The sequence below is a fragment of the Crinia signifera genome, chromosome 3 (genome assembly GCF_055691185.1).
Source record: "Crinia signifera chromosome 3, ASM5569118v1, whole genome shotgun sequence".
Taxonomy (NCBI): domain Eukaryota; kingdom Metazoa; phylum Chordata; class Amphibia; order Anura; family Myobatrachidae; genus Crinia; species Crinia signifera.
In genome coordinates this window covers 94,887,517-94,909,523 of record NC_139219.1, presented here as the reverse complement: position 1 = coordinate 94,909,523, position 22,007 = coordinate 94,887,517, and the positions used below count along the sequence as shown (strand labels likewise).

Below are 22,007 nucleotides of genomic sequence, written 5' to 3'. Positions count from 1 at the left end.
CCCCCTTCTCGCTCCCCGTCAGGCGGGACATTGAATTCCGCCTGCCTGACCGAGAATGGGACTGGGTCACGGCGGTTGAGCAAGCTCGATTGCCGTGACCCTCACATTGAATACCCCCCTTAGTTGGATGAATTTACCACCAATTCAATAGTAAGGACTGGTAGTTACATATATCATTTTTGTATTATACTTGGTTTTGAATAATACACTTAAGGTTTGTGCTGAGAAAATGTTTTTTTTTTTTTTGTATTTGTTACATTTGGCAGGGGACTGGAAAACTTTCTATAGTTACTGGTTCATGTAACATTAACATTGCTCAATTGCTGCAGATTTGTGAGCTGCACATTCATGGTTATTGTGGGGACCTTTGTAGTTCCCACGCTAGAGTCCAGGACTTTGCCCGTGCTGCACCCCTTCAGTGGAGCGCACTCCCCCGCTCCATTAGACTCTCCCCGACCTTGCAAAGCTTCAAACAGGCACTGAAAACTCACCTATTCATCAAAGCGTACCCTTCCACTGCGTGAACTAGCTGGTTCTCCGACCCCTTGTCTGTTTATATCCTGCTATCTAGCCACCACCCACTTGCTTGCACCCCTTGTAATCTGTCTGTCTCCCCTTCCTACTAGATTGTAAGCTCCTCCTGGAAATAAGTGTATTCATTTTTGTATGCAGGGTAAATACTGATATGCACAGGGGCACAAATGCTGTCTCGGCTTTAGATTTCTGTTTGAACACACCCCTCTCATATCTAAATCTCTGCACATTTTACATCTGCCCCACCTACAGAGCAGCATTGGGTACTTGTGTATTATCACCACAGCGCCCACAATGTTCATCGTACTGCATCTCATCTCATCGCATCGCATGCAATATAGCGGCATGCGATGTGATTTTTAATTGTACAAGCACCCTGATGGGTGCTTACAATGTTAAATGCACCCCCATTGTAAACGCCACCCCCACTCTCAACACCAACCCGAAGCGTGGCAAGCGGCGGAGGTACGCGCCCTCGGACCTTTTCGTACCCCCCACTATCCACGTCTACGTGGAGTTGATTGTAGATAGTGTGGCGAGCGCAGCGAGCCACCGCGCCCGAAGCTTGGCGAGCGGACGCAGAATACATGTAAAGTAATCCGTGTCCCCTCGCAGGGCTCGCTGTGCTCGCCACGCTTCGGGTTTGGTGGCTCGCTGCGCTTGCCACACTATATAAAGTTAACTCCACGCCGATGTGGATAGTGGGGGTATGAAAAGGTCGGAGGACGCGTACCGCCGCCCCCCTCGGGCTCGCTGTGCTTGCCACGCTTCTGGTTGGCGTGGATAGTGGGGGTCGCGTTGACAATGGGGGTGCATTTAACATTGCAAGCACCCATCAGGGTGCTTGTACAATTAAAAATCGCATCGCATGCCATTTGCTGGCATGCGATGCTATGCGATATTTAATTGTACATTCCGGGTCATTTAACGCGAATATCGCATCGCATACCATACCTTATTTACTGGTATCCGATGGGCGCCGTGATAATACACAAGTACCCAGCATTGTTACCTTTACTCCCAACTCAGAATCCGGTCCATTGTATTGTTTGTGGAACCAGTCTGACAAAAAGATTTTTAAGACTGAAAGACCAACATGGTGCAATATCCTGTGGTAGATGGTCATTAGAAGATGAACTGATTATGATGATTTTATTATTACTATTTTTTTAAAAATGGTTCTACAGCTCATAACTAAGTACACAAGTACATAAAGACACACAAGAGAACACATGACAAGTATTTGGGTTACAAACATTGCTACATCAGTGGTCATGGTTCGTTAAAATGAGCAGCAGGATGACAGAAACCAATGGCTAGGTTGTTGAAGTGAGTAAAGAGTAGTATAAGTAGGGAAAGTAAAAGAACACCAGGAACAAGTGCCCTGCTTAAGGTAACTTTCATTCTCAATGGGGGATACGGTTGAATGGTCGACCATAAGATGGTCAACAGTCATTAGGTCGACATGCAGGAAGGTCGACAGGAGTCTAGGTCAACATGGTTTAGGTCTACGGTTAAAAGGTCAACATGGGTTGTTTGACTGTTTCTTTGAGCGGACATGTGCAGACAGGCGGTATTTCATGCCCTACCATCCACTAGGGCGTGATGGGAGAATAAAATAGTGGCCGACTCATAGTGATGCAAGGGGATGCGGTACACTTAAAAGTGTTTGAATTTCGACTGTGTTGACATGGACACAGTCAACCTAACCCATGTCGACCTAACACTTGTGTCGACCTAGTCCCCTGTCAACCTAGTCCCCTGTCAACCTTCCTGCATGTTGAGCCAACGGTGTTGACCTAATGACTGTCGACCATCTTATGGTGGACTATTAGATCCCAACCCCTCAAGGGGAGGGTTGGACAGACAGGGATGACAGATATATCTTAGACATTCAGCATGGAACAGAGGCTTAGGATAAGAGATGGCTGGGTTTGGCAAAGCTGTGGACCCATTTAAAGCTTTGTAAAGAGGTGGGGAGTTTGATAGAGAATTCCAGAGGTAAGGAGCAAGACAAACAAAATTGTGAAGGTGGGAATGAGAGGAAGCAAGCAGAGAAGTGAATGAACTTGGAGTAATAGGAGAGGGAAGCGAAGATGTGGAGGAGACCAGCAGGAGGCGGTCAGAGGTGGGAATAGGTGGCAGAATAAAGTAAGACTGTGAGTAATGGGTGGAATTGTAAAAAACACCATCATATTGTGGAATTGATAAATACATTAGGGGAGGGAAACAAAGTAGGAGTGGAGGCTATATGAGAGAAACTGTGCAGTAGATTTGTTGACATGCTGTTTAAACTGCACTGTTAGTTAATGTGTATGCGTAACAATAGTTTATTATTAAATGGAATAAATGTGGAGATTTTCTGGGGGCAGAACTTGAATATTAAAATAGACTGTGATACAAATTAGAGTATGTGAAGGGTGGCAAAGTAAAGCAATGATAATTCATTCAAAACTTTCAAGGAAATAAATACAAAAGGACAGTAACTTCTTCAGTGGTATGCCTGGAAATTGGCTGCATTAGCGGGCTCTCCCGCTGGTCCACTCCACCGATCCTCCTGGCTGCCAGTGCTCCTTCTGTGGTGAGTATTTCTGGGGCAGGACAAACGTGCCCTGGTAGGTTTGTCCTGCCCCAGGAAAACCCACGACTCAAGGGGTTAATACAGATATAATCCATACATTTGTGGAAAACAGGAAGCATGTACAGGCAGACGAGATGGGCAAAATGATTATCTGCTTTCAAAGTCTATGTAACTAGCTGCAAGTAAATCAGTAAGTTCTAAGTGGGGTATGCAATGTTCCGCCGCTATTTCCCACGTTGGAAATAGGCTTCCTATTTAATGCAGTCCTTAATGACCGCATTGATGCGAGATCGCCAGAAGCTGTCGGGCCCGTTCTGCCGATAACGGCCGTGGATTGTCATGAGCCAGGGCGCAGATCGACAATCCATGTCTGGTTTCGGGGCCACGCCCCCTTTTGTGCCCATCGGCAGGCGTTATGCGGTCGATCTGACCACAAACGGGCCAGGATCACGGCTGTTGGTGGGGATCGACAGCGGTGATCCCAGATTGCATACCCCCTTAGTGTCCAAACGGAGTTCAGTGTAGGTAGGCCAACTAATACAGAAAGCAGGTGTTTGTTGGGGAGGGATCAATATTTTCCTACAACTGAATTATCAGACAATTATTTGACCGACACTTCTACCGGCAGGGTTTAAAAGTGTAGGTTATAATGTCGACATGGATGCCGTATTAGTGTAGCATGTCCGCTTGCATGGTTCGCTGCACTCGGTACACTATTATAGTCTCCCTCTATGCCCACCGGGATGGTAAAATATGAAAAAGTCGGTCTTTGAGAAAAAAAAGTAATGGAAAACTGTATTCAGTATTTTGTGTCATTATTTTGTCTGTCGGCATTGTCTGTGTTTTACTTGTTAGTATTTTGATGTTGTCGACATTTTGAGTGTCTGTGGTGTGTGTGTGTGTGTATATGTATGTATAATCCATCGGCATTTGGTTATGGGGATTCTGTCACTCTGTATTCCGTCCATCGACAAATTGACCATATACAATTGTGGAGAGTAAGTGAATTCCCCTTTGGAGCTTCTAAAGCCATGCTTCTGTAGTAGTGTTTTCTGATTTAAATGTTTTTCTCAGTTTTCCTTTGCTTTAATGCAGAAATTATTCTTAAAATGTAAATTGCACTTTGATCATGTGCACATAGCCTCGTCAGCCTAGAGCCAAAGGAATTATATTGTAATACTGTGTGCATGTGGTTAGCAGTGATACCATGATTGTCTGTGGTATCACAAGGTTTAATTGGTAATTAAGTGCCAACATCTCTGTGAGAGATATGCAAAATATCTGCTAAAAATGCCAGCGTTGCTCACATTTGTCATATAAATTCAAATAAAAAATGGGTACTTGTGTAGTTTCACGGCGGCAGGCTACGCTACGTTTTCAGCGTAGGCTAAGCTACGTTGTCAGCATAGCCCAATGGCTGTCTAGTGTTGTGACTCCGTCCCCGAGAGCTGCAGCTCTGTCCCTGGCAAGCCAGGTGAGCGCCTCACAGCGCAAGCAACCGCCAGATACCCTGCGCTGGCGGATGCTGGCGGAGAGGGGATCTTGCGGGCGCCGGCGGAAAGGCGCTCCATCTGTCTGAGATGCAGGAGCGTCTCAGTAATTATTGCGGCAGGGTGGAAAGCATTTGCCAGTGCTCATGTTGCATACTGGCAAATGCCTCAATTTCAAACCCCGCTATCCACGCCAGCCTGAAGCGCGGCGAGTAGTTGCGTTACGCGTCCATCCGACCTTTTCATACCCCACTATCCATGTCGGCGTGGAGTTGATTTTATAAAGTGTGGCGAGTGGATGCGGATTACTTAATGTGTATTCTGCGTCCCCTCGCGGGGCTCGGTGGCTCGCTGTGCTCGACACACTTTACAAAATCAGCGTGGCATTGACATTATATAGTGTAGCGAGCCACCAAAACCGAAGCGTGGTGAGTGCAGCAGAATATATGTGAAGTCATCCGCGTCCCCTCTCGGGGCTCGCCACGCTCCGGGCTCGCTGCGCTCGCCACACTATGTATAATCAACTCCACGCCGACATGGATAGTGGGGGTATGAAAAGGTCGGAGGACGCGTACCGCAGCCCCGCGCGGGCTCACTGCGCTCGCCACGCTTCGGGTCGGTGTTGATAGTGGGGTGGCGTTAACAATGGGGGGGCATTTAACCCATCAGGGTGGGTGTACAATCAAAAATCGGGTCTGGGGGGCATTTAACATAGGAATCAGGCATCTGGGTGCCTCTACAATTAAAAATGAGATCACATCTCATGCAATGCGATTTTTTTGGTTGTACAATGCCCTACGATTGAAAATGTGGGCGCCGTGATAATACACAAGTACCGCAGGTCCCATCTGAGCGATCTTGTACAGGGCTTAAAGTAGTCATGCAGAGGTGGGGCGAACTAATTTCTCTATGCCACCTAATGACCCTCCCCTCCACTCAGAGACCGGGCCAGTGGTAGGATTTTGACATCCCGTTGCAAATTTATGTTTTTTTTGTGAGAATTACTGTGTAGGGCCATTGTGGAGGTTACAATTTTCCACCATATTGTTAACGTTGCTTTCTCCTGCGAATCATTAACTCCCCCTACCCCCCCTCCTGTCGTCTGTGCATGCAGCTCAACATAACTATATAGTCTGCAGTGTTGTCAGTGACCGTGTGTGTAGGCTTACCTCCGATATCATTATCGCCTAGCATGTACGGAACATTACAATTGGAATATGTAATTTGTGTGTAAATTTTTAAAATCATTATTAAAACCTACATGGACAAAAACTGTAAGGTAGAATATTGCCCCATAGCCCTAATATGTACAGTATTGAATACAATTTTTTCTTCTTCTTTTCTCACCAGGCTTGTTCTTCATTACGAAACTGAAAGTACACCTGACTTTTGTAATGGTCACTCTCCAGCTGTCACCATAACATTTATCTGTCCATCAGCAGCCACTGAGGTAAGTTGATCTTAAGAGGAAAGATCTTTGTTTTCTAAAGCGTCATTTAGATTTAGATTAATCTACAGAACATAAGTTAATTTTGTGATGTAATATGATGCCATGCTTAATAAAGATGTGGAATTTTGTCTATAATTCTGCACTTTAGGATCATAACAAACTGTATGTAATGTAATTTCCATGGTGGGAAAAATACTCACTTTCAAGCTTTATTTGTGGGAACACAGGTGGATGTCTGTATCCAGGGGCCAGACAATCCATCACTTTCCTATACTTGTGGGCAGGCTCACTCTTGTACACAAGTGAGAGTACTTGAACAGCACATGAAAATGGCTTCCAACACTTGGTGGTTGTATCGGTACACAGTTACTGTGTGCTGCTGCACTAGTGGTATGATACCTTTATGACCAGTCTTGGCCGCAAAATCTTCCATCATCTGCTTGGCCACGATGTGCTCAAGTCAAAACTTTTGTGGTGTTGCAGCTCCAACCAGGTCCACTGGGCCGACTGTTAGCGTTTGCGTGACCGCCATCAAACGTGGCCAGAATTTTGCAGCATTAAGTCACTTGAGTCTCCTCCTGCTCTTGAGTCTGCTGAAGAAAGCACCCAGCCCGCAGAAACCTTGCTCAGGCCAAGCTATTCTTAGGCATATATTCAATGCCGTGGGCGAGCGGTGACTGCGAGCAGGACTTTTTGCTCGCAGTCACCGCTCACCCTGTCGGTATTCAACTGACACCCCTCATACGCAAATTCCCCCTCGCTCCGTTTTTTGAGCGAGGGAGAATTGGCGTATGTGCCTCCCAAAAGCTGCGAGAATCGAGGCTAATTACAGCGAGTTTGCTGCACTAGCCGCGGCTCTCGCAGTTTAGGGGAATCCTCGCAGTTCTGTGACGGTGAGGATTCCCCTGGAACGTTGCATAGTGCGAGCGGCCGGCGCGGGGGTTAAACTGCGAGGATCACTGGTTTTCTGTGATCCTCGCAGTTTAACCCCCTCGCCGGCCGCTCGCACCGGCATTGAATACCTGCCTTAGAGTATCTAGTGCAGGCATTCCCAACCATGGTCCTCAAGGCACACCAACAGTGCAGGTTTTGTAGATATCCAGGAGGAGAAATTACAGAAAACTGTATAGAGCGCTGGTCAAGGTGGTTTGCTCAGAAAGAGCAGCTGCAACTAGGGACTAGTCAGGTCCCTGAGTGGTTGTATGGAGAAAAAATAAGTTGTTGCTGCGCTCATGAATTTTAATGAGTTAACCAATCTTAGTAATAAAAATAGACATTTAATTAATAACACATAACATACAATAAAGGTAAGTGAAAATACTGATAAGAACAACAAGTGGACCAATGATATAACCTGCTCTGGTAGGTAGACCACAAGAAATGAGGAGTGGATTATGGCACTGGAGTCCAGTTATAATCCCAGTGTGTTGCTGGAGGTGTCCCGGTCCAATTTGGACTAATTTGCTTGTAGGGATCCTCTCTAAAGTGCTTTGATAAAATCAGGAAAAAGGTGCTCCAATAGGAATCCAAATGAGCCGTAGTAATTGCCCCAATCCAGGTCTTGTATGGGGGGCTCCTTTTGTAAAGTGCACCGTGCCAAAACGTAAAGTACTCCAAACAATGATAATGGAATTATCGGGTCCCAGAGAATTAAGCAGGTGAAGTATGATGTCCACAATGGGTCCATCTTGGTCACCAATGCGTTTCGCTGTCGCTAAGGGGCAGTTTTATCTGGCTTGATATCCAGGCTTGAGCACAGGTGACTTAATTAGTATCTGAGGGATTCTGATTAAACCATCTGTGCTGAAGCCTGGATATCACTAAAACCACACTGTTGGTGTGCCTTGAGGACCGTGGTTGGGAATGCCTGATCTAGTGGATGGATCCAGATGAGATGCCCATCTCCTCTAACTGGGCCATGATCATCCTGGCGTCCAACTTCACTATGGCCCACACATCAGCAACATTGTCTTTGGTGATGGCATACACAGGACAATGCTGGGCAAAAATGCAGTGTGTATGAGCCTTTACACCAGCCTTATCTGCATGAAAAATATTGCTGAAAGATATTTTCCTTACAACCTCATCACAACCGTTTACCTGAAGGATGTAGGGTTGCACTTTATCTAGATTTGATGTTGCAGGAAAATAATGCAAGTGTCTGATTTGGTTCCTAGAAATAAAACTATAATTTGTGTTTAATGTTTTAGGTGACCACCCCAAAACTTACTGCAAACAGCAATTGCCGCTATGAGGTTGAGTGGTTCACAGAGAGTGCTTGTCACACAGATTACTTGGAAAGTGACACCTGTATACTGAACAGCAAGGAGAGGGGTGTTTCTATTGACTTGACCCCTCTCAAGGAAACTCCAGGTGACAATTGTTATTTTTTGTTTTTCCTTTCTAGATCTTGTATATTAAGGATCAGTCTATTATGGGGGGTCTCAATGTCTTTGGGGGGTATTCAGTGTGCGCCGATATTTTTGAAAGTCACTAATATTGGCACACAACTATACAATGCAACCATTTTTGGGCACATTGAAGCCATGCAGACTGAACTTCTTAAAAATAGATGGGCATTTTTGACAATCTGTGGCTGTTCCAACTGTCTGAACGTTTCAGTCAGTCGAAAAATGTAATACAGACAGACGAATTGGATGGTATTTCCAACTGCTGGAAATGAGATTGAATAATCCCCATAGTGCTTATATGTTTTAGTCTTATATGCTTACTTTTCATAACAAGAGATGGTGGGGACCTGTGCTAAAGGTAGTCTATAGAGTGATAGTATGCATGTGTGTGATTATACTGACAGAAATGAGACAGTTGTATATGCTACAAATCTGATTTATTTTATTATGCAAAAGTAAATTCTGTTCACAGTGCCAGTACCAGTGCATACATACAGCAACATGCAGTGGGGAATGGAATAGGGAATTTGGGATGGGTGGGCAGCTGGTGAGAGCTGCGGGTTGAGGGTGGGTAAAGTCACGATGGTGGGGGTATAAATCTGCAAATGCAGAACAAATGGAGGTCGATACGTATTGAAGGCAGACCTACACCTCTATCCAATCAATGACCATCTATCCGCAAGTCTCCTCCTGGTTGGGAGTAGAGTCCACAAGCGAGAGCAGGATGCCAGGCGCTCAAGTCTGGTGACATCATCACCCGGAAGCGGCGTCTCGGCAATCCCTGTGGAGTTGGGCTGGTTCGTGCCGTGCTGCATGACCGAGCTGCGGCTGGACAAGAAGATGCTGAGGGGCAGGAAACACAGGTAAGAGGTGCACCACCTGACCCCCACTGGCCACCTGTGGACGTTGGCAGACATACAAAAATTAACACTTTTGTTCTGCATTTGCAGATTTATACCCCCACCATTGTGACTTTACCCACCCTCAACCCGCAGCTCTCACCAGCTGCCCACCCATCCCATAACCCTTATTCCATTCCCCACTGCATGTTGCTGTATGTATGCACGGTTGTGGATCAGTTGGTCACCAGCAAGTTGTTAGACATGCATTTAGGTCGACATGTGTCTAGGTTGACATGCAGGACGGTCGACATGGGTTAGGTCGACAGGGTCATTAGGTCGACATGGATTAGGTCTACAATCAAAAGGTCAACATGGGGTTTTTCCACAGTTTTTTTACTCGAATGTTGACACCGTCAACATAGACACAGGTTAAAGTGCACCGCGTCCCCTCGCATGGCTACACTATAACCTGTAGGACTATTCAGATTTCAAACCATTGTGGTATTTTGGAGCGTTTCACGGCGCCACCGCGCGCACAGTCTGTATTTACTGTTTCTCATGAAACTTGGCAGCTGGTGGCGTGGATAGTGGAATTAACAAGGTCGACAGCTGTTACGTTGACTAGTGTCATTGTGAACAGGTTTAATAGTGTTTTGCACAGTGCACCCCTATGTACCCTAGATGCCCCCTTCTTAGCGGTTTGCAGGGAGTCTAGATTTAGACGCTTTAGCGTCTAAATTTAGGTGCAGCCTTCTTAGCGGTTTGCGTCTACATTTGGGACACCCCCTTTGATAGTGGTGTGCCGTGGTGTCCAGTTTACGGTGTGCAGGACTGTCTATTTCACTGTGGAACTAAAAGTACCACAATGACCTGTCAGTGCTTGGCAGCGCTACGCTGATAACGTAGATTACATATGTAAAGCACATCTAGAGCGCCACGCGCACAGTAAACACAGAGTCTGGCAAGCTGCCAAGTTTCATGAGAAACAGTAAATACAGACTGTGCGCACGGTGGCGCCGTGAAACGACACAAGTACCCAAGATTTCAATTAAACTTTCCCAGGTGTCAAAAAGATGTTTTATTTGTGAAGTCTCCAACCCTTCCATGCGAAAAAATGTTGCCATAGATAAAGCCATTGTACATGCCTCCCAAGTTTGGTACAATGGAAAGAGGGATATTGCACGCAACTTAAATTAAGGGGGCGTGACCTGTGAGCACAACCCTCCTGTGAGGCCACGCACCATTTTTGCTTCTGCGGGGCATGGGTAGCGGCTCAGCGAGCTGCTGACCATGCCCCCAGCCCCTCTCGCTGAAGGAATAGATGCAAATATGTACACAGCATCTAATTATGGGTGACTCTTACCCCCCCCCCCCCCCAATCCACATGTGTAGCACACTTTTGCGTACAGCTGCAGACACTGCTAATAATATTTTTTAGGACCTTTCAAAATGTTAAATCCTTCCGCTAAGATAGACCTCAAACCATTTTAACATTGTAACTTTTGACATAGTGAATGTAGACCTTCTGAATACATGCAGCCTGTTTTTGTACATATCTCACATTCCAAACCCAATTTGCTTCTGATTAATGTAGTTCTGCTTACCCTGGGTACCATCGTCGTTTAAGGGTTAGTTTGTGCAAGGGCTCGTCCATTGGGCTTCAATGAGACACCCTAGCATTGTGATTGGAAGGAGGTCTGACGTAATTATTGTCAGGTCTTACATAGCAGTTAGAGATAGCATTGATAAGTAGGTCTATCGTATGTATCCCTACATTCTTGATGCAGTTTATTATAAGAAAGAAAAAATATATATTTTTATGGAGGATGAAGTAAGTTGTAAAAATGGTTTTAATTTTTTTGTTGTATTCCAGGTAGTCCTTACCATGCAGAAGATCCAGACAATAAATATATTTATTATCTCAACGTTTGTGGCCCCACAGTGGCTGGTGAATGTGAAGGTGACGCAGTCTCTTCCTGCCAGTTCATAAAGTCAGGCAAACAGGGGAAAAGTGCTGGTTCTTACCAAAATCAGACCCTCAGGTATGTTAAGTACAGTATGCGCTGCAGCTGTAACTGCACTGCAACAATGCTAAACGTTCCATAGCTATGTCTGTATTGGTTACAATAAACAAGTTGCTGTTTTACTATACACACAATGTATAGCAATAAGAAATAATAATTAAAAGGGCTAAACTGCAGTAAAACAAAAATGTCCTAAGCATATACAAAAGAGTAAACATTATTATTGCAGCAAATTGGGGAACCAACTCCATTTGGTTCGGTAAAGAGATGTTCAACAACCTTCTGTTGGTTTTATTCCTCCCTCTCAGGGGGACCCTGCATTTATACAGGCAATGTAGGACACTCCTCACAGTGTGCATAAGATTAATGCTTTTATGGAGCAGTTTACTAAGGAGTCTGAGGTGTCTCCCAGACATCCTTTATCCACCCCACCTATCCCTAATATAGACTCTGAGGAGGACGGGGAGTGTGTGGAAGACTTGGCATGGGATCAGAGGGAAGAGATTGAATCCTCTGTCCCTGGTGTTGATGATTTTATTTTGGCTGTTAAGCAGGCATTACATTTATCTGAGGTGGATAAGGCTCCACAACAGGGAGTGTTCAAGGGACAGCGCAGAGACGCAGTCACTTTTCTTTCTGATGATTTACACCTGCAGTTTCGGGCTCTTCCCTTTGGGCTGACGACAGCTCCAAGTGTGTTCACAAAAATTATGGCAGCAGCACTCAGGCTCCGGGAAATTGTAATCATCCCGTATTTGGACGACCTCTTGTTCAAAACAGTCAGCAGAGAAACTGCAGGAAAATCTGTCAGCTGCTATTCAGTTTCTGCAGAGCCATCTGTGGATTTTAAATCTGCCAAAGTCCCTGCTGTGTCCCACTCAGAGACTTCAGTTTTTGGGAGTCATTCTGGATACGCATCTCCATCGGGAGTTTCTTCCAGAATCGAAGGCCAGAGACAATTGTCAGTTAGTTTTGACCATTCTGCAGTCTCCCGATCCATCAGTATGGCAATGTCTGAAGCTACTGGGCAAAATGGTGGTGACCTTCGAGACACTTCAGTACGCCAGATTTCACTCAAGGCCGTTTCAATGGAACATCCTTGCATGTGAAGGTATCCGTGTGCGCTCGCATCGCTGCGCTCGCCACACTTTCTATTCTCAACTCCACGCCGAAGTGGATAGTGGGGGTATGAAAAGGTCGTAGGACGTGTACCACTGCGCTCGCCACGCTTCGGGTGGGCGTGGATAGTGGGATTTACAAGGTCGACAGCTGTTGCGTCGACTAGTGGCACTGTGGGTGGGTTTTAATAGTATACCCCTAGACCCAGGTAAATTTAGATGCTTTTGCGTCTAAATTTAGATGTACCCCTACACCCAACTAAATCCAGATGCCCCAACACCTTAGTGGCTTGCAGGGAGCCTAGATTCAGACGCTTAAGCGTCTAAATCCAGACTCCCCGGCTTCTTAGCGGCTTGCAGGTAAGGCTGGATTCAGACGCTTTTGCGTCTGAATTTAGCATGTACATGGGGGACACAGCGGTGTGTCGGGGTGTGTAGTTTAGAAGCCCCGGGGTGTCTCCACTTGCCCCCGTTGTCAGCGATGCCCAGGCGCTGCCTATTTCACTGTGGAACTACAAGTACCACAGTGACCTGTCAGCGCCTGGGCACCGCACTGCTGCTGCTGCCCGGCCGCTACGCTGTTAACGTAGCTGTCAATACGTAGCTTACAGCTAGAGCAGCACGAGCACAGTCAAGCAGAGCTAGAGCGGCACGCGCACAGTTAAACAGAGCCTCTGGCAGGCTGCCAAGTTTCTGTAACAGACTGTGCGCGCGGTGGCGCCGTGAAACTACACAAGTACCAAATTTCCTTATCATTTTGTGTTGATCAGAAAGATAACACTAACATAGTTTTTACTGCATGACGTTCACCAGCCTGTAGTATTGTGCAGCTCACACCATCCATTCCAGAACATACTGTATACGTGATCCCCTTGCTGTATGATGGTGAACCTTGATAACTGAGTAGGAATCTTTTGAAGTTGTGATTGGAAGTGGTTATATAACACTAATGCTGGGTTCACACTGGAGCGATTCCCTCGGCCGCCGATATTGTTAACTATGTACGTGGAGCCACGGGAGAACGATACAGGGCATATACACTGACCGAGATTGTTCACAATCTTGGTCAGTGATGTCACCAGCCCACTCACTCCATACTTGCAGTCGCTTGCAAGTTTGTCAGATTGAGCTGCATGTACAGACAACAGGGGAGGTCGTTAACCCTTTGAGTGCCAACATCTGAGAGATGCGCAAAATACCTGCTTACAATGGCAGCGTCGCTCACATTTGTTATATAAATTCAAATAAAAAATGTGTAAAAAAAAAAAAGATTATATTTCCTATATAAGGTAGCCATTACAGGTCATTATGATGAATAAAAAGGTTTGAATGGCAATTTTCACACCTATTTTTGCAAAGTCACTTGGCACTTAAAGGGTTAATGAACTGCGGCCTCACGTGTCGTTAACAATATTTACCTACACACTGGAAGATATGTACGTGATACAGTATCTATGTCGTCCATATCATTTAGTAAATATCACACATTGTGGCATATTCAATATTTGCTGATATTTCCAACAGGCTAAGCACTCACCTATTCACTGCTGCAGTTAACGACAGCATTGAAGGGTGTCAGATCTGATATATATATATTTTTTAAAGTCAGATCAATTTTGTTGGCAACGGCTGCGGATTGTTGCATTCATGGCTGTTTTACGACAATCCGCAGCAGTTTCCGACCGTTTACGAACTCTCTGCCGTTCAAAAGCCTGTACATTGAATACCGACTGTTGATGTATCAGAAACGGCTGGGATTCCGACTGTCGGGATGTCTCAACAGTCGGAATATGGAATTGAATACCCCCCATTGTCATTTAATTAACCCTATTGTTTATGTTTTGGGATATTTTTGTTTTTGTATCTTGTTACCTGAAAAATCCCCCTTCTCTCTAAATGCTGGAATAGCTAAATGTTGGCACACCACTAGTAAGAATCATTCAATCTAATTTAACAGTCAAAGATCAGTTCGCAAAACTCGTTTAACCCTTTGAGTGCCAAGGGAATTTGTCAAAATGGGTGTGAAAATTGGCAAGCAAACATTTTCATTCACCGTAATGTAATACCTTTTGTAGGAGATTTTTTTTTTTTTTTACACAACATTTTTCATTTGGATTTATATAACGAATGTGAGCAACGCTGACATTTTTAGCAGATATTCTGCGCATCTTTCACAGATGTTGGCACTCAAAGGTTAAGGAAAGCTTCACTGCATTCATGGAATGATTATATACAGTAGGGTGCTAAAAATGTTTATTATTTTGCTAATTAACCTACATTTATACACTTGTCTTTATATCAAGGTATTCAGATGGTACTATCACCTTGACGTACCCCGGAGGAGAAACTTGCAGCTCTGGTTTCCAACGTATGACTGTAATTAATTTTGAATGTAATGAGACTGCAGGTAAGAAGGACGGGCCCTTTTTGTGTAACACTCACATTTGTACAGGAAACGGGTATGGGGGGGATGTTTGACACAAGATGTCTTTACCCTGTCTCCTGACAGCCAGTTCGATTGGAGATTAAAATTGTACAATGATCATATATTGGGGTACAAAGATGGCCAAAGGGTTTTTTTTTTGTACTCACAATTGGGCATGGTTTTAGAGAACACTCTAGCATCTCTCTCCATTAGAAATCTGCTCACAACCAACATAAATAGATCTTATTATCTCTGCTTAATTATAATGTTGCTGTTGTCTTTTATTAAAGTGAATGAAGGGAAAGGTGAGCCAAGTTTCTCTGGGGAAGCTGACTGCACCTATTTCTTCTCCTGGGAGACCAAATATGCATGCCCTAAAAAGAAGGAAGACCTCTGTCATGTGGAAGCCAAGAAAAAACATTTCAACCTGTTTGATTTGATACGCAATGCTGGTAAATAAGTTGTTTGATTGCTTTGACTGTTTGCGTTTGTTGTTCTGAAGACTCGGAATATTGTTAGATTACATCAATGAAATGTAAAAGAAATTTGGCAGATTAAAATTATAATTAAAACATAAAACAATTGGCAGTTTGATCAGTATAGTGGTTAGATGGAAGAACATAAGTAAACCTTACCAGATAAAAATAACATTTGAATTCCAGGTTTTTGTGGAATACACTGATCCAGCAATCTCTGTATTTTTTAGAGAACATAGGTAAATATCGCAGGTAATCAGGTTATTGGTGTAAAATGTTCTATTCGTTTATATAAAAATCAGTTGCTAGTGAGGGGTTATTCCATATCTTAAAACGCACAGATCGCACCTCCGGAAACGGTGCGTGTATAGAAGTCCTAAAGAAGCAACCAACTCTTCCATGGTCTAATGCAGGGGTAGCAAACTGCAGTTTTGGAGAGCTACCATCAGTTCAACTTTTCCAGCTCACCTCACAGGTACACAGGTGCACTCATTACTCACTGGCACATTATAAATGATCCACAGGTGGAGCTAAATACTTCACTTGTGATTCTGTGAGGAGACCTGGAAAACGTTAACTGTTTGTAGCTCTCGAGGACTGGAGTTGGCTACCCCTGGTCTAATGTGTGAGTCTCAATCAGGAGGATAACCCGTGAGAATTGTGGATTGTAGGTTATCAAGGAGGAAACTGCTGCTTTCCAAAATTACCCGAAGCTGCCATAGGGAATATGGATAACTGCTAAATTAAATATATATTAATTTAAAATAAATAAGTTTGGAGAAAACAAAAAATAACCTCAGACCAACTCGGAATTATTGATGAGGCAGAATCCTAAGCTTTTTAACCGTTTTGTCACTTGGAGTTTGGATGGATTCTTGATAGCACCAGTAAAGAGTATTGCAATGCCTGTCTGTGCTGCTGGTCTTCCATGTTTGCTTTATAAAGATCTAAATCACAGTAGTTAATGTAATAGAGAATACTTAAAGCAGTAGCAATGTATTGTTATTGGTTGTCAATTGAATTATGTTCTGACGGTAGATAGCTCATAAATATCCATGTGTTGAATAAGGTCTGGTATAGGCTTTTCTACTTTCAGCACCTTATCTTGTTGTACTGTTCCTTTGCTTTAATCATTCTGCGTACTATTAATCTAGGGAGGGGTTCTGTGGACGTGGGAGGATCCAAAGGAGAGCCTCTCCAGTTCACAGGTCCTGGCGCTGATTTAGGAAAAGCAAAGAGTATAGCTTGACCAATAATTTTCAAATACCAAAAAATAAAGAGTGTATATAAATTAGATTAACAGCTGCCGCAAAGTGTGAGTGAGCGTGCTGGGTCTCACTCGGAGAATTCAAAAAGGACCCAGCACGCTCACTCACACTTTGCGGCAAGTGTGAAACATTTTCGTACTATTAATCTAATATGACAAGTTAGTAGAAAGTGATTGCATATAGAGAAATCATCCACATTAATCCCTATAGTCACAGATTTCTCATTTCTTTCAGATTCCAGCACTGCTCAGAACTGGGTGGCTGTGAACTTGTATCAGTCGGATAAGAGTCGTTATTATATCAATGTCTGCCATGCGGTTTTACAGAGAGACGGTGCTGAGGACTGTGAGGAAAATGCAGCGATTTGCGCAGTGGGTAAGAATACACTTCAGTTCCTTCAATATCTTGTATTATTGGTAGACCTTACACAACACGCATACAACGAAGTTACAAAGCAGAAGTACATGATATGCATTAATCCATTAGTCCTCAAATGGACACCCTAACAGTCCTAGTTTTAAATATGCCCTTGGTTGATCACAGATATTTAAATCAAAATTAATAAGTGACTAATAAGGGTTCACGCATAGATAGCCTCAAAACCTGGAATGTAAGGGTGCCTTGAGGACTGTTCTTGGGACCCATTTTAGCAATGTTTGAAAATTTCCAAAGGAATAAGTGCATATTGTCATACCATGTTTAGCAAAAGGGTTAGTGTTTAAATGTGTATTTGTCTGTGTGTATTTGTATAAGCAAATTCATACATACGGTGACAAGGAATCACACATACACTGGACACAGATGCAGTCTTAGAGGTATATTCAATCACTGTCGAAACTGCCATCTTGCCGAAAAGACGGCAGTTTTCGACATGAATAGATCGGAAGGGGTTCCGACCTATTCAGTGATGGCTGTGTGTTTTTTTTTGTCAGGTCAAAATGTTCCGACCTGCCGAAAACCATGTGGATTGACAGAAAAGCTGCTAATTCACCTGCTTTTGATGGAAACACAGAGATTTTGGCTGCCTTTCCATCAATCTTAAGCCGTCATAAAAAGATGCCGGATTGAGGCAGGGAGGATGGCGCCGGGTGAGCAGCAGCTTTCACTGCGTCTTCCTCCTGGCCGACGCTGCCCAGTCCATCCCGCCGCCACCACCTCCTGTACCCACCTGCCGACTCCCATACCCACACACGGCCGGGTGAGAGCAGCTCACCCGGCACATTCCAGGCTCTGTCCCAGGCTCCCGCCATCGCGCTCACCTGGTCTCCACGCCGGCTGGGATCAGATTTGGCCACTGCATTGAATAATTGATGCTGGATCCATTCCGGCAAAATAATTTCAGAATGGATCCGGCATCTATTGAATATATACCTTAGTCTTTATTTGTAGCAGGCAACAGCATTCCAGTATATACACAGGGTTACAGTACAGCAGCATATAGGTGTGAGCAGCACAGTTCACCATACTCCTCATAGCTTCCAATGGCCCTACTGTAGCCTACACCCCTAGTCTTTCACCTGGTCCGCTATTCCACCATCAAGAGCTATTACCCTCTGCCCTGGAGAGATATTTAACAGAAAGTCACATGTGCTGATAATCAACCAAACCTTGACCACCTCTTTGGGACTGGATCTAAATCCTACTGCTGCTGCTCTAAAACCTGGACCGGATAGTTCACATTCACTTCATGCAAACTTATACTGTCCCTGCCACAGGGTGCGGGATGACATGCCCAACAGTTGAAATTCCAAAGATAAATACTCCGACATTGGAATCCCGACTGTTTAAATGCCTGACAGTTGGGATCCCGACTAACAGGGCTATTACCACACCCCCTGCCACAAAACATACGCTCATACATCTGTATGCAGAAACCAGTTGCAGATAATATGGGTAAGGGGAGAGGATGGTGACACTGAAGTGTGCACCATCCCAAGCCTAAGCGATTAAGAGGAGGTGATTTTTGAACTGAGATTGAATCTGAAACCCCTCAAAATGACTACAAACAGACTAGATATTGTCTCTGCTACATTCCCAGATCGGATCAGTTATTTGCATTTTATTTTGTTTTACAGACAATTCCGGACACAAGAAAAACTTGGGGAAATTTACTACTGCTCCAAAGATGGTCAATGGCAATATCCTACTTGAATACACAAAAGGCTCACTCTGTGCAGATAATAAAAGAATTCAAACCAACATCACACTTATGTGCAGTCCAGGTACTTGGAAGTGGTTCTAAGCTTTTTGTATAGGGTTTGGAAATAAGTATTCCAATAATGAACTTTAGACTGGTGTCTATATAAAAACATAAATCATAGTTATCAGTAATTTTCTACACCAGGAATGCTGGTCCTGAACCTCTAACTATTTATGACATAATTAGGATTTTTGTCTTGATCTAGTGCTGGGCGAAAATGTATTTTACAAAAGGGATTGGACACTGACCACAAATCGATCAACAAGATTAAATTGACATCAGTACTTTGTAGATCCACCACATGCAGTAGTTACTGCAGACACCTTTGTTGGTGAACTGTCCACAAGGTCCTGGACAACAGTAGGCAATATGTTTTACCATTCCGCCGTCAGTATAGTGACCAACTGTGACATGGTTGAGTCGGTCTAGAACATACCACTCCTATTCGACCCCCATATAGCATAATTCTCCTTCATACATAGGGAGAAGCGTTATCAGCGCACATAATGATGCTGGATACTGCTTCTCAACATAACTACCCTTATTATATCTACTCCTAAAGGAGAATCTTATTGCATGGGAGGGTATTCCCCAGAGCCCCCCAAAAGTTCCGTAACTGGGAATGGAAGCAGGTAATGTGTGTGGATAAGACATCTTATGCAGGGCAGTGAGGTCCTGTTTTACAGATATTTTGTGGAAAGTAAAGCAATGTAAGTTGGTGTAGTTTGGTTATAAGCCTTATGTGTATGTTACAGTATTCCATTTCAGCCTCCATTTCAGGCATACAGTATATGCAGAATGTCAGAGCAGACTGAAAGCAAGTGTTTGATTTGGCTTTTGACAGGATCGTAATCAATTTTTATTAATGTGCACTGTCAAAACGGCTTCCCTTTCATTAACTTCCCCATCTTATTAACATTTCCAGGTAACTATGAGAGCCCCCCTGTCCTGAAGCATTTAGACGACTGCGGATATGAATTTGAGTGGCACACAGCTGCTGCCTGTGTCTTATCTAAGACAGAAGGAGAGGATTGCCGAGTGTCTGATGCACAGGCTGGTGAGTTTACTCTTCTTTTTTTTAAATAATAAATCAAAAATAATAAAATCTATTTACTGCTTTTATGATTCTCCAGTATATGGTGAGAAACCAATTATAACAGTGAAAACACACACAGTTTTAAAAGATACTACTTTAAAAAAACTACTCCTAAGTCTGCGGTATTCTTTCTGTGAATATAATACAGAGATGCTCGGTGTGAATTTGATTTCGTCTGCTATGATGGAAATTGCAGAATTTGTAGGTGCCGTATATCTTGTATGTACAAATGAGCCTATTGTCCACCTTGCACATAACACGGAGCATGCTAACATGCCAGATTTTGCTCGTTAGCATGTCTATTAAAACATAACCTTATTAAACTAATAAAACATGAAGCGACAATAACACACCGCAGAACCTGGACTTACAGCAGCGCCAGCATCCTGTGTAACTTCAGAGCCAACTGTTATTACACAAGGGTATATAATGCAATGGATTGGTATGTAACTTTATTGTATTTGCAGGCTTTTACTTTGACCTGTCACCACTGACGAAGAAAAGTGGAAGCTACAGTGTTCTCACGGACACCTACGACTTCTATATAAATGTTTGTGGCAATGTAACACAAGAACCGTGCGAAGCCAACTCTGGAGCATGTCAAGTGACAAAAAAGTAAATGTTCATTCCTTTCATGTACATCGAACCTAGCTACTGATATACTTATTTATAGGTTTCACACCGTGTGTGTTGTTATTGCAGAAACGACAATCATTGGAATATAGGTTTGGGTAATTCTAAACTTTCTTATTATGATGGAATGATACAGCTCCGCTACATGGAAGGAACACCCTACAACGACGATAAGAAGACTTCTCGGTCATCACTCATAACTTTCCTATGTGACCGAGATATTGATGTTGGTCAGCCAGAATATCAGGTATGAACACAAACAGAAGAACAGCACAGTTAATGGGGTGTATGCAATACGGCCGGCAAGTGATCCTCCCTGTTTAACCTCCGTGCCGGCCGCTCTCTTTTTTTTAACTTTCCGGGAGAATTCTAGCTGTCAGAGGACAGAGAGGATTCCCCCAAACAGTGAGGCTTGCGGCTAATGCAGGGACCTTGGTGCATTTAGCCGCAAGCCTTGTTGTTTGAGCAGCCCCATATGCCATTTCCCCCTCGCTCCAAAAACTTAGCGGGGGTAAAACGGCGTGTGCAGGAAGTCAGTTGAATACTGACCCTGCGAGCTGTAATGGCGAGCAGGCAGAACATTGAATACTGCCCTATATGTGAACACTGGCATGACTATATTGTAGTTGTGTAGTTAATAAAAGTGCAAACACACAGTCTGCCCATTGACTCAGATGGTGCTCAGAATCTCGGCAGACGGAAGACAGAATCTGTACACATGTTCGATTACCAATGCCAGCAATCCCAGCGGCTCACATCCTGAATGTAAGAATCATGGGGAAGGTTAGGGATTAGGCTGCGGGGGTTTGTGTAGGGAGGGTTACTATTACTGTAGTCTGCGGGAGAGGGGGTTAGGATTTCAAACTAATGACCACTGCCATTTTAAGCGTCAGGATTTCGTACCCAACCCGATTTGGATGTGTAACAAACTGTTGCAGTAAACTGGGAATTCTTTACCCTTTTTTGCCCAGATTACCATGTGATATTATAATGTCATTGTTATAACTGAATTTACATAACATAAGGGCAAAAATGCAATGTTTTTTATTTTTTAATGTTACCACAAGGATTACCTTATCTGTGTTATAGTGTGTACACACGGTAAGATTTGGCTTCCGATGTTCCCGATGTAGGGCTTGCAAGCCCGATGTGCGCTCCCTTGTGAGCGCATATCGGCAGGCAACACTATAGTGCAGATCTGCACTATATAGTGTAAATTGTGCCCCTCTGGCATGCCGTGAGATGCGAGTACCGATGCGATCTGATGGCGCCGGGACTCGCATCTCACGACATATCCTGCCGTGTGTACACACCTTTAGTCTGTGTTAAATGATCGTTCAGCTCACAGCACTTGGTACTTGTGTATTATCATGGCGCCTGATTTAATCTAACTCGCATCCGTTTTATCGGGCGATTTTTTGCCGATTTTTGGGCTGATTTGATCTGCGATGCGATTTTG

At 44.1% G+C, this 22,007-nt stretch overlaps 1 protein-coding gene and 1 long non-coding RNA gene across 2 annotated transcripts in view; one reads left to right on the top strand and one right to left on the bottom strand.

Moving 5' to 3' along the window:
* Window positions 1-22,007, top strand: part of IGF2R (insulin like growth factor 2 receptor) — a 143,358-nt gene that overhangs the window by 57,162 nt on the left and 64,189 nt on the right. Inside the window, exons 7-16 of the mRNA XM_083176221.1 lie at window positions 5,956-6,055; window positions 8,266-8,428; window positions 11,182-11,350; window positions 14,754-14,857; window positions 15,166-15,327; window positions 16,854-16,994; window positions 18,695-18,841; window positions 19,745-19,876; window positions 20,383-20,530; window positions 20,618-20,795. Coding sequence (XP_083032347.1) covers window positions 5,956-6,055; window positions 8,266-8,428; window positions 11,182-11,350; window positions 14,754-14,857; window positions 15,166-15,327; window positions 16,854-16,994; window positions 18,695-18,841; window positions 19,745-19,876; window positions 20,383-20,530; window positions 20,618-20,795 — 1,444 coding nt within the window. The remainder of the gene's footprint in view (window positions 1-5,955; window positions 6,056-8,265; window positions 8,429-11,181; window positions 11,351-14,753; window positions 14,858-15,165; window positions 15,328-16,853; window positions 16,995-18,694; window positions 18,842-19,744; window positions 19,877-20,382; window positions 20,531-20,617; window positions 20,796-22,007) is intronic.
* The window catches only part of LOC146063648 (uncharacterized), an 80,572-nt gene that overhangs the window by 35,570 nt on the left and 22,995 nt on the right, over window positions 1-22,007 (bottom strand). The gene's annotated exons all lie outside the window — the stretch shown is intronic.